The sequence below is a fragment of the Urocitellus parryii genome, chromosome 12 (genome assembly GCF_045843805.1).
Source record: "Urocitellus parryii isolate mUroPar1 chromosome 12, mUroPar1.hap1, whole genome shotgun sequence".
Classification (NCBI taxonomy): Eukaryota; Metazoa; Chordata; class Mammalia; order Rodentia; family Sciuridae; genus Urocitellus; species Urocitellus parryii.
The window spans coordinates 3,949,882-3,964,448 of record NC_135542.1 but is presented as its reverse complement, the minus strand read 5'-3'; the positions used below and the strand labels follow the sequence as shown (position 1 = coordinate 3,964,448).

Sequence of the window (14,567 nt, the reverse complement as noted above, 5' to 3'; positions counted from 1 at the left end):
ATGGGAGTCAATCAAGTGTCTGTGATGGGAGAATAATTAAGAAACTCTTAAGTAATTAAGGTGAAATAAGGTAGCAATTTGGATTGGGATGGTAGGTATAGAATTAGAACTGGACTATTTTGAAAGAAGGAAATAAAATTGATGGGACTGGCTAATGGATTCCGTGTAAGAATTGAGGTGTCAAAGTTGGCTTTTGCAACTGTATGGATGTTGGTAGAAGTAACTCAGAGTAGGAACTTTTGGGGGGAAAAATCTCAATATGTAGGGGAATCTGACAAGTTTCTTTTGGATGTGTTGAGTTTGAGATGGCTTTGAAAAGTCAAAATGGATTGTGTCTAGTAGCTATTGACATGAGAGACCAGAACTCTTGGAGAATCATCAGTTTATAGTGGCTAATATTGAATCTTGAGTAACTCCAATATTTTAATATCAGGAAAATGAGAATAAATAAGCAAGAGAGACTAGTAAATAGTAGCCAGAGAAGGAGAAGGGAAGCTAGGAGACATTGATGTCTAGAATCTGAAGAGGAAGAGTATTTCAGAAGAAGGGAGTTCCAGATCTTGCTTTGGAAGGTCAAATATGCGCTTTTAACCGTTTATTTTCATAGCTTATTAGTCATGTCTGTGATTGTATATGTGAGTTTGTATCCTGGCTTAGCTTTTCTTAATTTATCATTAACATTGTTCCTATTGGCTCATTGTTTTGTATTCTTTTATAATATTCTCAGTCAGATGCAGCCACATGAGAAAGCAGAAGGAAGGCTCAGGGGAAGAAAAAACAACAGAGTTTATATACTCACAGGTCTTAGAGGCAGGAGGACTGCAGGCTGTGTAGAGCCACAGGAGAAAGATAACAGAGTGGTCAAAAGGCAGAAGAGAGAAATAAGGGGAAAGCATTAGGCCAGAGTTTTTTTGGGGTGCTGCAGGAAAGGAAAGACTAGGCAGGGTGAATAGTTTAGGACTGGCTAGCTAGACTAATTTTATTAAGGCATGAGTCAAATGGAGGAGGTTTGACTCTGGATTGATGAGCTCAAAGGCATCTTCAAGTATGCCTTTTGTTGTCTAAGAATTGGCTGGCTCAGGGAGGGGCAGTCTTTCCAGCTAGAAAGTTTTAGATGCCCTTCAATAGATGAATGGATAAAGAAACTGTGGTTTGTATAGACAATGGACTATTACTCAGCATTAAAAGAGAATTAAATTATGGCATTTGCAGGTAAATGGATAGAGTTGGTTGCTAAGCAAAGCAAGCCAATCCCAAAAAACCAAAGGCCAAATGTTCTCTCTGAGGGGGTTGGGGGCAGGAAAGATGGTGGAATGAGATTGATATCATTACCTTAGGTACATGTATGATTGCACATATGGTGTGATGCTACATCATATACAACCAGAGAAATGAAAAGTAATGCTGCAGTTGTGTACAATGAATCAAAATGCATTCTGTTGTCATATACCTAATTAAAATTAATTAATTAATAAAAAAGACAAATAACACATGATCAAAAATATAAGGAATTTTACAAAATCTACAATGAAGTTGAATTCATAGAAAAAAGGAATAGAATGGTGTCGATTTGAGGGGCTAGGACTTGGGGGAAATGGGAAGATGTTGGTCAGATTTTATTGGTACAAAATCTCAATAATGTAGTATGAATAAATTCCCAAGATCTAATGTACAGCATGGTGACTGTAGTTAATAATAACATTTTATATTTGAAATTACTCACCACAAAAAAGGTAATTATATGAAGTGATAGTTATTAGCATTTCACAATATGTATATAAACCATCATATTGTATATTTTAAATATATACATTTTGTAAATTATGCCCCAATAAACTGGAAAAAAGACAAAAAAAATCAAAACATCATAATACTATGTAGAAAATATGCATAAGTACAGTAACAGTACATCCATAATCTTTAGTCCACTGGATGTAAAGTTGATTTAAAATTTCCCTATTACCAATAACTTATTTTTAGGCTTATGTTGTTATAAATAAATATTTATATTTGTACATGTGGTTTTGCAAGGGTATATTTTCAGTGATTTTCTTAGGCTAATTAATATTCCAGAAGCAGTGTTATTTTATCAGAGTGTTAAGATATATCTTTATGGTCTTTGAAGTCATTTAACAAAATGACATACTTTTGAAGCAAACATCATCAACATCTTTTAAAATTTTTAAATTATTTTTACAAGTTGGCATATTAATTATGAAAATATAGATGTGTAAAGAAGAAAGTAAATATTACTCAAGATATTAAAATCCAACCTTTAATATTTTTAAAAAATATTCTTTCATGTATCTTTTTCACTATAAATTTAAATAGACATGTTTTATATAGATTGGATTCTTTATTATGCTTGCTATAGAATATTCTGTGATAATAAATAAATTTAGGTTATCATTTTTAAAGGCTATATGTGTATTTTACCATTTAAGCATCAAAGGTTATGTATATTAAGGTTAATCTCCTTAAATCCCTTGATGTGCTATTGCTGTATGAGAGCAAATATACATACATAAATTTGGGGAATGGATATTGGGGATTGAACCCAGGAGCACTTTAGCACTGAGCTACATCCCCTCTGTTTTTTATTCTGAGTCAGGATATCATTAAGTTTACTTACAGCCTTATTAAATTGCTGAGGCTGCCCTGAACTTGTAATTCTCTTGCCTCAGCCTCCCAGGTCATTGGGATTCAGGCATGTGCCGCTATACCCAGTACATACTTACAATTTCAAGTGCAAATTGCCAAATTCTGTTGTATGTGGAATTTGAACTTTTTTGTTAAAAATTATTATTATTTTTTATTTTAGTTAATGTTTGGAAGATTTTGGAGGTTAATTCTAGACATCTAAAACTGCTGCACCTTTATATTTTCTATCATTTTATATTTAGCTTTTGCCTGTGATGACAGAGCAGCTACAGTGGATGCCATTTGTGAATGCCAAATTTCATGAGCCTTTTGTAAAATTTATATATTGGTCTCTACGACAGCTAGATGGTGGAACACAGGTAAATGACTAATAGGAACCTATTTTCACAGAATACTTCAATTAGTATTAATTCTCGATTTTTGTTTATATGTGTGTATTATATATATATTTGTGTATATGTATATATTTTGGCATATTTTCTTTATTTGAGAATAATCTTCTGAATTTATAAAATGTCTTGCAGAGATTTTGATAAGAATTGTATTAAACGCATATATCAAGTGGAGAATTGACATTTTTATTGTGTTGTATGTTCTAATTTATGAACACAAATCGCCTCTTTGCTTATATAGAATTTGATTTCTTTCATGGCATTGTAGTTTCTGCATAGAATGCCTCTGTGTGAGTTTTCAGCTGAGTATTTAAATTTTTATGTGATTTTGATTGGTATTCTCTTTTTAATTTTGATGTCCATATGTGTGTTGATAGCATGTAGAAATATAATTGATTTTTCTGTTTGTGTCCTGTTTCTTTGACATTAGTAGTTCTAGTAGTTTCTTATAGAGAATCCTTCGGATTTTCTATAGAAATAGTCATGTTATCTCAAATATAAACAAGGTATCTTTTGTTTTGTTTTCCCTTTTAATTTGTATGCCTTTAGTTTCCTTTTCATAGTTTATTGCATTAGCTAGAATTTCTGGCACTATACTGATGGTACATTGTGGTGAGAGCAATGTCTTTGCCTTGTTCTCCACCTTAGGGGGAACCTTTAATCTATGCCATTAAGTATATATTAACATAGAATTTTTATAGATGCTTTTTATCAATTTGAGTTAATTCCCCTTGATTCCTATTTTCAGAGGTTTTATTATGAATAGGTTTATTATTGGATTTTTTCAAATTAATTTTTTGTATTAATTGATAAGGTCATATAATGTATATTACATAGACTTTTAAGCATTGAATCAGCTGTGCATCCCTGACATAAAGCCCATTTGGTTTTGGTGTTGAATTCAGCAATAAACAAGAATTATGCTTGCTATTATTTTGTTAAGGATTTTTTACGTTTACATTCATGAGGTATATTGGTCTGTGGTTTTCTTTGTTTTGAGCTTTGGTTTTGTATCAGGGTAATGTTGGGTTTATAAAAATGGGAATTGTCTCACTCTTTATATTTTCTGGAAGAAATTTTTTAGAGTTAGTGTTAATTCTTTAAATATTGGATAGACTTCTGCATGTGAACTATGTGGACCTCACTATTTCTTTTTGTAGAGGTTTTATTTAATTTATTTTTAATTCTTAGTTGTTTTATGGACATGTGGTGCTAAGGATCAAACCAGTGCCTCACACATGCTAAGTATGTGCTCTACAACAGAGCTACAACCCCAGCTTCTGAGGAGGTTTTAAATTTTGAATTTATTTTTCTTATAGTTATAGGACTATTGTAATCATATTGGTGACTTGTAGTAGTTTGTGTTTTTTGTTATGTTTTGTTTTGTTTTTGGTACCAGGGATTGGACTCACGGGCACTTGACCACTGAGCCACATCTCCAACTCTATTTTGTATTTTATTTAGAGACAGGGTCTCACTGAGTTGCTTAGCACCTCTCTTTTATTGGGGCTGGCTTTGAATTTGGAATCCTCCTACCTCAGCCTCTGAAGCTGCTGGGATTACAGGCATGTGCCACTGTGCCTGTCTAGTTTGTGCTTTTTGAGGAACCGAACTATTTTGTCTTCTTGTCAAATTTATTTGTGTAGGGTTTATCACAATATTATCTTTTTGAAATCTTAAGTGTTTATAGTGATAGCCCTACTTTATCCCAGATATAGGAATTTGGCTTTTTCTTTCTTTTTTTTTCTCCCCTAGAAGTTTGTCTTTTTCATTGTTCTTTCAAGGATTATCTTTTTGTTTTGTTGATTTTTCTGTTGTTTTGTCCATATATATTTAGGATTGTTATGTATTCCCCCCTCACTCCCCTACCCCACCCCCACCAGGGGCTCTTAACCGCTGGGCCACATCCTCAGCCCTATTTTGTATTTTATTTAGAGACAGGGTCTCACTGAGTTACTTTACACCTTGCTTTTGCTGAGGCTGGTTTTGAATTCGAGATCTCCTGCCTCAACCTCCTGAGCTGCTGGAATTATAGGCATGCGCCACCATGCCTGGCTTTGTTATGTCTTCTTGATGGAGTGATCCTTTTATTTTTTTTAAGTCCTTTTTTCCTGGTCATTTTCTTTGCTTATGAAATCACTTTAACTGATATGCCACTTCTGCTTTCCTTTGGATTCATGTTCTCATGGTATATCTTTTTCCATTCTTTTCCTTTGACCTGCTTATATTTGAATTGAGTTTTTGTAAGTAGCATGACTAGATTTGCTTGTAAATGTTTTGTCATCTCTGTTTTATTTGTTCAGTTTGAACTATTGTTCATTTTAGGGCTCAAACCGTCATCTTAGTTCATTTTTTCATTTTTTTTTTTTATTTTTGTAGTTGTAGAAGGACAGCAGGCCTTTATTCTATTTATTTATTTATTTTAAAAAATTTTTAATGTATCAATGGACCTTTATTTTTATTTATTTGTATGCAGTGCTGAGAATCAAACCCAGTGTCTCACACATGCTAGGCAAGTGCTCTGCCACTGAGCCACAACCCTAGCCCCTTGTTTTTATTTATTTATTTATTTATTTTATGTGGTGCTAAGTAAGGATCAAATCCAGTGCTTGGGTGCAAAGCAAGCACCTGACACTAAGCTACAGCCCCAGCCCTGTCACTTTATTTCTTGTTTGTTGGTTTCATCTGTTTCTCATTTTTTGGGGTTTTTTTTCCTGCTGTATTGTGGATTACTTGAATAGTTTTTAGAATTCCATTTTCATTTATCTATAAAATCTTTGGGGTACATCTCTTTGTGTAGCTTTTTTAGTAGTTCTTGGTATTATATATGAGTCACTTACTAGTCTGATACATCATTTTACCAGTTTGAGTAAAATAGATACATATTACATCTCTTTTCATCCCTTAACCTCCCTTATTTATAATATAATCATGCTAAATATTTCTTCTGTAGCCAGGCATGGTGGTGCATGCCTGTAGTCCCAGCAACTCGAGAGGCTGAGGCAGGAGGACCACAAGTTCAAGCCCAGCCTGCAACTTAGCAAGCCCCTAAGCAACTCAGTGAGACCCTGTCGCCAATAAAAAATATTTTTTAAAAGGCTGGGGATGTGGCTCAGTGGTTAAGTGCCCTGAGTTCAGTCCCAGTACTAAAACAATTAAAAATAATAATAATAATAATTAGAACCGTATGAAATGTTATTACTTTTTGGTTCACCCATCAGTTTAGGAACTCAAGAAGGGAATAAAAGTCCATTGTATATTTTTCTTTTTGTGTTCTTTTCTTTTTCTTGATGTTCTTTTATCCTTTCCTTTCTGTTTAAGAGAACCTCTTTATTTATTAGAATAGATCTGCTGATGACAGATTCTCCTATTTTTCTTCATTTGACATCTTGATTTTCCTTTCATTTCTGAAGGGTACTTTCACTGGGAATTGGATTTTGCGATGAGTTGGGTTTTTTTTTTCTTTTGAACGTTTGGCTTTTTAGACATGTGCCAGTTTCTTCTCACCTCCATGGTTTCTGATAAGAAATCTATTGTCATTTGAGTTGTTTTCCCCATTCATGTAAAATGCCATTTCTCTTTCTCCTTCTTTTTTCTTTTTCTTTTTCCTTCTCTCTCTCTCTCTTTCTTTCTTTTTTTCTTTTTTTGGTAGTTTTTGTAGTTTTGACTATGATAGGTCTTGGTGTTGATCTCTTTGGATTTATCCTGTTTGGGATTTGCTTAGCTTTTTTATTTCTATATAGAGTATATATTTTTGCCATGTCTTGGATGTTTTAGCCATTATTTCTCAAGAGTTTTGTTTGTTTGGTTGGGGTTTTTTGGTGGTGCTGGGGATTAAATCCGGGGCCTTGTGCATTCGAGGCAAGCACTACCTACTGAACTGTATCCCCAGCTTGATCTTGTTTTTACATGTTTTAGAAAAATACATATACTTAGTTACTTTTAAGTTGATTGTAGTCGAATTCCAGTCTTGAATATTTTCAATTGTTTCTTTTATTTATTTATTTATTTATTTTTTTTTACCTGGGTACCAGGGATTGAACTCAGGGGCACTAGACCATTGAGCCACATCCACAGCTCTATTTTGTATTTTATTTAGAGACAGGGTCTCACTGAGTTGCTTTAGTGCCTCACTTTTGCTGAGGCTGGCTTTGAACTTGTGATCCTCCTGCCTCAGTCTCATGAGCCACTGGATTAAAGGAAAATGCCACCACGCCCAGCTCATTTTTTCAAATAACAAATTCATTTACTTTCAGTTCATTAGTTTGATTGCAGTATTTAAAATAGATGTTTTCTGAGCATGAACAAATACACTAAGATTGTACTAATTTTTAACAGCATTCAACTATGACATCAACATTGAGAAGATTGGGTGAAGATATATTTAAAGGAGTAGTAATTAAAGGAATTCAGGATAATTCTTTAGAACATTCTGTGGAAAATAAACCAAAAACAGCTGCTTTCTTTAAGAACTCCAATTTACCATTGAGATTTTTGTCAACCTTAATTGTTCTCAAAACAGTCACTCAAGGTAAGCTTTCAAGCATGCTTACAGAGTAATTTTTAGTAAACAGGAGAGATAACCATATAATAAAGTAATTGTTTTATAATCAAATATGTTCTTAATTTTCAGAATGAGATTTTGGGTTATTTTATAATGGTGGCACATTATTTAAAAATCAACTTTTATTTGCTGAATTTGAGAAAATCAAGTCTTTGTTGGATTGTTGCTTCTTCCCAGAAGTCTTGGTTGATTCTCTTAGGTCATGTTCTAATAGCACCCTTTGCTTACAACTCTTGTTACATTTGTCACATAAATTGGAATAAACTAAATTGTTAGATCATTATTTTCTGCTAGACCACCAAGTTGACAAACTATAGCTCATAGAGCATATTGGGTCCACCATCTGTTTTGTAAATAAATTTTCTCTCACAGCCGTGCTTGTTTGTAATGTCTTGTCTCTGACTCTCTTTGCCCTTCAAACAGCAGAGCTGAATAGTTGGCAACATAGACTGTGTAGCTTCTGAAGTTTATGAAATTATTACCTGGCCCTGTATCACAAATGCTTATCACAGCTGCACTAGTTTGTAAGCTTGCTGAGGATGAAGACTTGTTTATCCCACTGTACCTAGCAGTAATATATAAGAATGAAATAAACGGTATATAAAGAAATAAATCAATTAAAAATAATGTTTCGTGTGCAAGGCCTGGACTCAATCCTCAGCATTACCAAGGAAAGAAGAAATGAAGAGAGTAGTGGGAGGGGGAAGAAGAGAGAGAAAGAAAAAAAATGCTTCAACCAAAATTGACCATAATTTTTCCCTTCCATACTGGGTATTGAATCAGGGATGTTCTACCACTGAACCACATCCCCTCCCCTTTTTATTTATTATTTTGAGACAGTGTCTGACAGAATTGCCAACCTGGCCGCAAACTTGTGATCTTCCTGCCTCAGCCTCCTCAGTTGCTGGGATTATAGGTGTGCAGCTTAATTATATATAATGTCAACTTAATTGATATATTTTAAATTATTACCTGTAACCAGTTATCATTCTGGATCATTAAATATGAGAACTTTTGTGAGTGAGTCATGCCAGTGTAGTCAAGCAATAAATATATCAGTTTTATATCTATTGTGTTTGTGAAATTATATGACTCAGAATGGGTTTCTTTAAATGGGTAGTGACAGTAATTTAATTTGACTTCTTTCTCTGAAGTATGTTCTGTATGGTATGAAATAGTTACAGAACTAATGGAAATGGTATAGAACTTCTTCTAATGCTATAGAACTAATGAAAAAACAAAAAGTTATAATCCTACCTTCTTAGTTATGGTTCTCAAAATTATAATAGGCTGGTAAGTGTTTGAAAGGTCATTTATGAGCCAGACATGGTGGCGCATGCCTGTTAATCCCAATGACTCAGGAGGCTGAGGCAAGGGGATCACAAATTTGAGCCTCAGCAACTGAACAAGACCCTCAGCAACTTAGCAAAACCTGTCTCAAAATTAAAAAGGTCATTGGGTTATAGCTCAGTGGTAAGTGCCCCTGGGTTCAATCTCTAGTATAAAAAAAAAAATGAAAATAAAAGAAAGGGACAATCAGCCCAAAGTAAAGTTTACTGCAGTCCTATCTCAAGAACTTATGTGTTTACACACTTGTATGGATGAATGAAGTTTTATCAGACCATAGCCACATATTCATCAGATCCAATAAAGTTGATATCAGAAATTCAGTGCCACATTAGTATAAGGAAATATTTTAACCATTTAATTAAGAAAAAATTCAAAATCATGTATCAACATAGCTTGATAGAATGTCATGTTTATCCTTGATAAACTATGAAAAGGTGAAAAATACAATAAGGAATATTTATTTAAAATGGGGAAATAAAACAGGAGAGAATTATGTGTTCCTAGTCACCATATTTGTTCAGTACATTATTGGACATGCTGATCATCTTAAAAACCCATGAAGTATGACTGCTGGAAAAGAGTAAATTATTAATTCAAGGATGCTCTTGTATAAAACCTAAAACAACCTATGAAAGAGCCAATAAAAGAGAAGAGATATAGCTAAAATGCCATCAAAGGAGATAAACACTTTAATTAAAAAGCTAATGGGCTGGAGTTGTGGCTCAGTGGTAGAGCACTTGCCAGGCATCTGTGAGGCCTTGGGTTCCATCCTCAGCCCCACATATAAATAAATAAAAGATCCATTGACAATTAAAATGTATTAAAAAAAACGGCTAGTAAGCTTATCTGATTGGATGTCCAAGTAACTTTCAGAGCGAAGACTATTATTGGAGGTAAGGGTTATCATATCATGATTAAGTGGTCATATCATCAAGAGGACATCATAATTCTTTATGTACCAATAACATGAAGCAAAAACTAATAGAACAGAAAGAACAAACAGTTATTCTAAAATTTTGAGAAAAGGTCTACTAAGTTGCCCAGGCTGGCTTTGAATATACAATCCTCCTTACTGGGATTAAAGGCATGTGCCTCCATGACCAGCAATATTAAATTCTAGCTTAATAGTAGCTATCTATTATCAACAGACATCATTATTGTTTATATTGTTTAAATATTTGATTTTACTTGAGGTCAGAATTAAGGTATCACATTAGCTGTCTATTGGTATATAAACAAGCAAACACTTATGGGGCTTACAACATTTTATTTATTAGCTCACAATTTTTAAGATTGATAATTTGGGCTGGACTCAGCTGACTAGTTTTTCTGGGCTGTGCTCCCTGTACTTGGTTGGCCTTTATTTTCACTATGTCAGAAAAGTTCCTAGCTGAAAAGTGAGAGATGCAAGTAGGATCCTGAGCACATGGTGTCATTTCTTCTGCACCTTATTCAGAGCATAGAGTTAGCCTAGGCTCAGAGCTGGGCAGTGGAGTTCATCTTTAGATGGCAATTATGGCAAAGAGTTTCTAATTACTTTTTTAAGCTGCCATTTAGATTAAATAAAGGAAAACCTTATCTTACACTGATTAAGATCAACAGATTAACTTTTGGTAAAGAATATGAAGGTAACATTTGAGTGACAGTACCTTGTTAAAAAACTCAAAAATATAGAACATATAGGAAGATAAATGTTTTGATATAATTAGTTATAATTAATATTTTAAAATATACTTTTGGAAGTAGGTGGTCTTAGTTTTAGAAAAACCCTCACTACTAGAGAAATTCAAATGAGAACATAATTTACCTCTAAGGTCATTCTAGAAAAAATGGTCAAGTACTATTTTTCTACTCTTAAAGAACAATTTCTTGGGGCTGAGGTTGTGGCTCAGAGGTAGAGCGCTTGCCTAGCAAACATGAGGCACTGGGTTTGATCCTCGGCACCATGTAAAAATAAAATAAAGATATGAAAAAAACACAATTTCTTAGGCTTATAAATTTTAAGAAATTTCATATAGCATTCGGCCTATTTAATATTGTCAGATGATATATTAATAAGTGAAGCAGTTTTTATTAAATGCAGTAGGTGGTGCTGTGCTAAAACTTTTGTTCCTTGTAAAGTTTATAATTCATGTATACTTTGCTTTTGTAATTGATAGATATATATTTATGTGTATATATTCTAAATAAGGTAAATCTAAACAATCTAGCAAATCTATTATACTTTTGTTTACAGTGATTATTTTTTAGCTACAGAATCAAGTATAGTAATGTTAATGTTCCTTGAACTAAATTCTACCAAAAAGAAAAAAGGAGTACACTATAAGTAGATCCAGAGGCATAGGTCTTGATTTCTCCAAAATTTTAATATATATTTAAATTTCATACAAGTTACTTTAACTTCTCATTCTTAATAACTATGGTTTTAGTTGTTTCCTTAATATCTATGTGAACTGAAGAAAATGCAACACAAGACCAAGAAGATAACAAATGTCATTTAGTGACTCTGTCATACTTTCAGAGTATTTCAAGTCATTCTCTACTTTCTCCTTAGAGTAGAACTCTCAACAGAAAAAAATAACTCAGTATTATTAATATGAACTGCATGAACTTTTTTTTCATTCCTTTTAATAGAGTTTTGAAAGGAGAATTTTAGAAAACTGTTGTTAAGACTAATGACTTGGGGCTGGGGCTCAGTGGTAGTGCACCTGCCTCACACGTTGGAGGCACTGGGTTTTGTCCTAAGCACCACATAAAAATAAATAAAGATACGAAAAAAGAAAAAGAGTGATGACTTGGGTCTGTTTGGCATATTAAAGTATAATGGTACAAGTATCTAATACTTTATTTGCATTGATTCTAGTTAAATCAGTGCTTCTCAGTCCTCACTTCAGAAGCTTCCCAGTTACCTGTGGAACATCTTTGAGAGAATTCTGATCTTTAAGGGAATCTGATCTGACAAGTGCCATTATAATGCTGGCCTTGGTAAAATCTTGCTGTCATTCTTATTTCCAGATGTATCAAGAAAAGTAACATACCAGGGCATATCCAGATTTCTGAAGTTGTCTTTCAGTAGTCTAATATCCAGTTTTTAGCCAGAGACAGAAATCCTTTAAAATCCATTCAGCAAGTTTGAATAAGTCACATTTTGAAATAACCATGCAGAAAGAAGTAAAGATAGAAATAGTAATGCTGTTGGGCTGCAGTTGTGGCGTAAGTGTTAGAGAACTCACCTAGCATGTGTGAGGCATTAGGTTTGATCCTCAGCACCACATAAAAATAAAGACGTTGTGTCCACCTAAAACTAAAAAATAAATATTAAAAAAAAGAAATAGTAATACTGTTTAAAATTTTTGGAAGCATATAATGGTTACAATCAAATATGGAAAGTAAATACTACTTATGATATTTAATATTAATCATATTTCTGTTCTTGATACAAGAAAGAAATAGGCCTTATTTGTTGTTTAAATACTAAAATATGAAAATCCTGAAGGAAATTTACCCTATCATAATGTAATGCCTTTTCTCTCCCTTTCCCATTAAAGTTCTAACAAATTAAGGGGAAATTAATCTAAATTTAGCCTGTGATCCCTTGTCATTTAGTTTTTGTTCCTCTTTTGTTGACGTGATGATGCTCTCTTTTTACCTTTCTGATTACCAGCTTGACTACTAATATGCAGATGATTTCACAATGTTTTTCAGCTGATTACCTGGCTCAGGCATTTGATTCTCTCTGTTTGGATTTGAAGACAGATGAAGGGAAGATGTTGTTTTTGGAATATCAAGCAGTTCCTGTAATATTAGGTCATTTGAGAATATCCAGTAAAGGACTTCTATCCAATGTCATTGATAGTTTGCTTCAGATGACAGTGGAATCTAGTAAGTCTTTAAATTTTATAAATGTAAAAAAGGATCAAAGTGGAATGTTTTTCTACCTCTTCTAGTCTGAGTATGCAACTTTGCATATCAGACACTACTGTATTTTATAATTTAAATTCTTAAAAATAATTTTGACAGTTGTGTAATTGAGTCAGCAATATCATTAAGAGTTAAAAACCTAACCCTTTCTCCAGATGTTCATTAATAGCACAATTTCCAGTAGACATTAGATATATGGGTATACTTACTGCAAATGATACATATTTGAGCCTCTTTTGTACTGTTGTTCTGACATACCCAGTCTCATATACTTCTTGTTTGCTCAGGGGGAGTGAGATCATCAAATATATATTTAGCTAAAGTGAGAATAATGACAGAGATATGTACCTATTGTTCCATGTTCTTCTTTACTGTTTTATTGGAAGAATTAAGGGCAGGGCAGCAATACTTCAGCTGTGTTTGTGGCTTATCTGTTTAACTCATATTTGTGTTATTTTGTGGGATTTTTTTTCTTAGTGGCTTTTATATTTAACAGGAATGCTGAACATATATGATTTAATTGTTATTGCTCTTTGGGGCTCATGTAACCTCTTGACGTATGACAAGTAGCCATTTTGCTTAAATAATTCTTTTTCCTTTGTATTCTTCTATTCCATTTACAACACTTCTAAAAATAAATGTTCATGCCTTCCAGAGGTGAATCTCAAATTAGGAAGTCATTGCCTCTTCTGGTACTTAGTGACCTATGAATTTGATGCTGCTGTGGGCAGCTCCCTAGTTATTGGGTACAAAGCATGAATATGATTCTAACTAGGTGCATTTGGTATATGGCTTCACATTTTCAATTCATTTCTATATGTAGTCCTGCTTTTCTTTGTAGGAGGCCTGGTAGAAAAACTGAAATTAGATAACTTCTTCAGGGAATCCACAGCTAGACAGAGGTCAATTGCGATGTAAAACTGAGTCTTTGACTCTAGACATGAGGCTTATTCTACCATAGCAGTGTAATTAGGTTTTCTTAGTTTATTTTTTTCTCTTCCAAAATACCGTTGTTTTTCTGATGTATTTTATCAATATGAATAGCCATTTGTAATTGTTCAGATATTAGATTTATATTCAGGATCTGATCACTTGGATGAGTAATCTTGGGGTTTAGTATCTCAGGTTACTAATGTAATGAATAGAACAAAAAGTTTAAAGATTACTAGGCTTACTTGTGTAAGTGACTAGACTTATAACTGTTTTTCAGACATTTTTTATTTTAATGAGGAAAATTCTACCAGACTCAAATGTTTACTTTTCAGAAACAAATCTTTCCGAATATATCTAACAGATTAAATCTTTCTCTTTGTTGTCAAAGGAAAATTAAATATAATTTTATGAAATAGTTGACCTACTTAGTGAAATGACTTTGTGGCATCACACATTTGGAGAAATTATACTAGGTTAGTCAACAGGTGTTCAGTCTTTTTTATTTATTTGCCTTTGTTCAAGTTACTCTGAAATCCAGTTTTTACTCAAGCTGAGTAAACAAACCAATTTCTGCTGCTGATTTCTGTGAAATTTTATTTTAGTGACAAAGCTTGAGAAGATCAGAAATGGCAAATCTTTGATATGTGACTGAAGCATACTCATTTGCTTTATGTAGTCCCCATTTTAAATGGAAATATAGTACCTAGTATTAGTCACTTAAAGGAATAACTCAAAGTGAAATAAAT

The 14,567-nt window shown here is 33.2% G+C and overlaps 1 protein-coding gene across 4 annotated transcripts in view; it reads left to right on the top strand.

The window, feature by feature from the left end:
- Positions 1-14,567, top strand: part of Ccdc138 (coiled-coil domain containing 138) — a 60,877-nt gene that overhangs the window by 35,219 nt on the left and 11,091 nt on the right. For all 4 annotated transcript variants that reach the window (XM_026380229.1, XM_026380227.1, XM_026380225.2 and 1 more), the window contains 3 exons: positions 2,904-3,020; positions 7,392-7,584; positions 12,673-12,849. In XM_026380229.1, the coding sequence (XP_026236014.1) occupies positions 2,904-3,020; positions 7,392-7,584; positions 12,673-12,849 (487 nt within the window). The remainder of the gene's footprint in view (positions 1-2,903; positions 3,021-7,391; positions 7,585-12,672; positions 12,850-14,567) is intronic.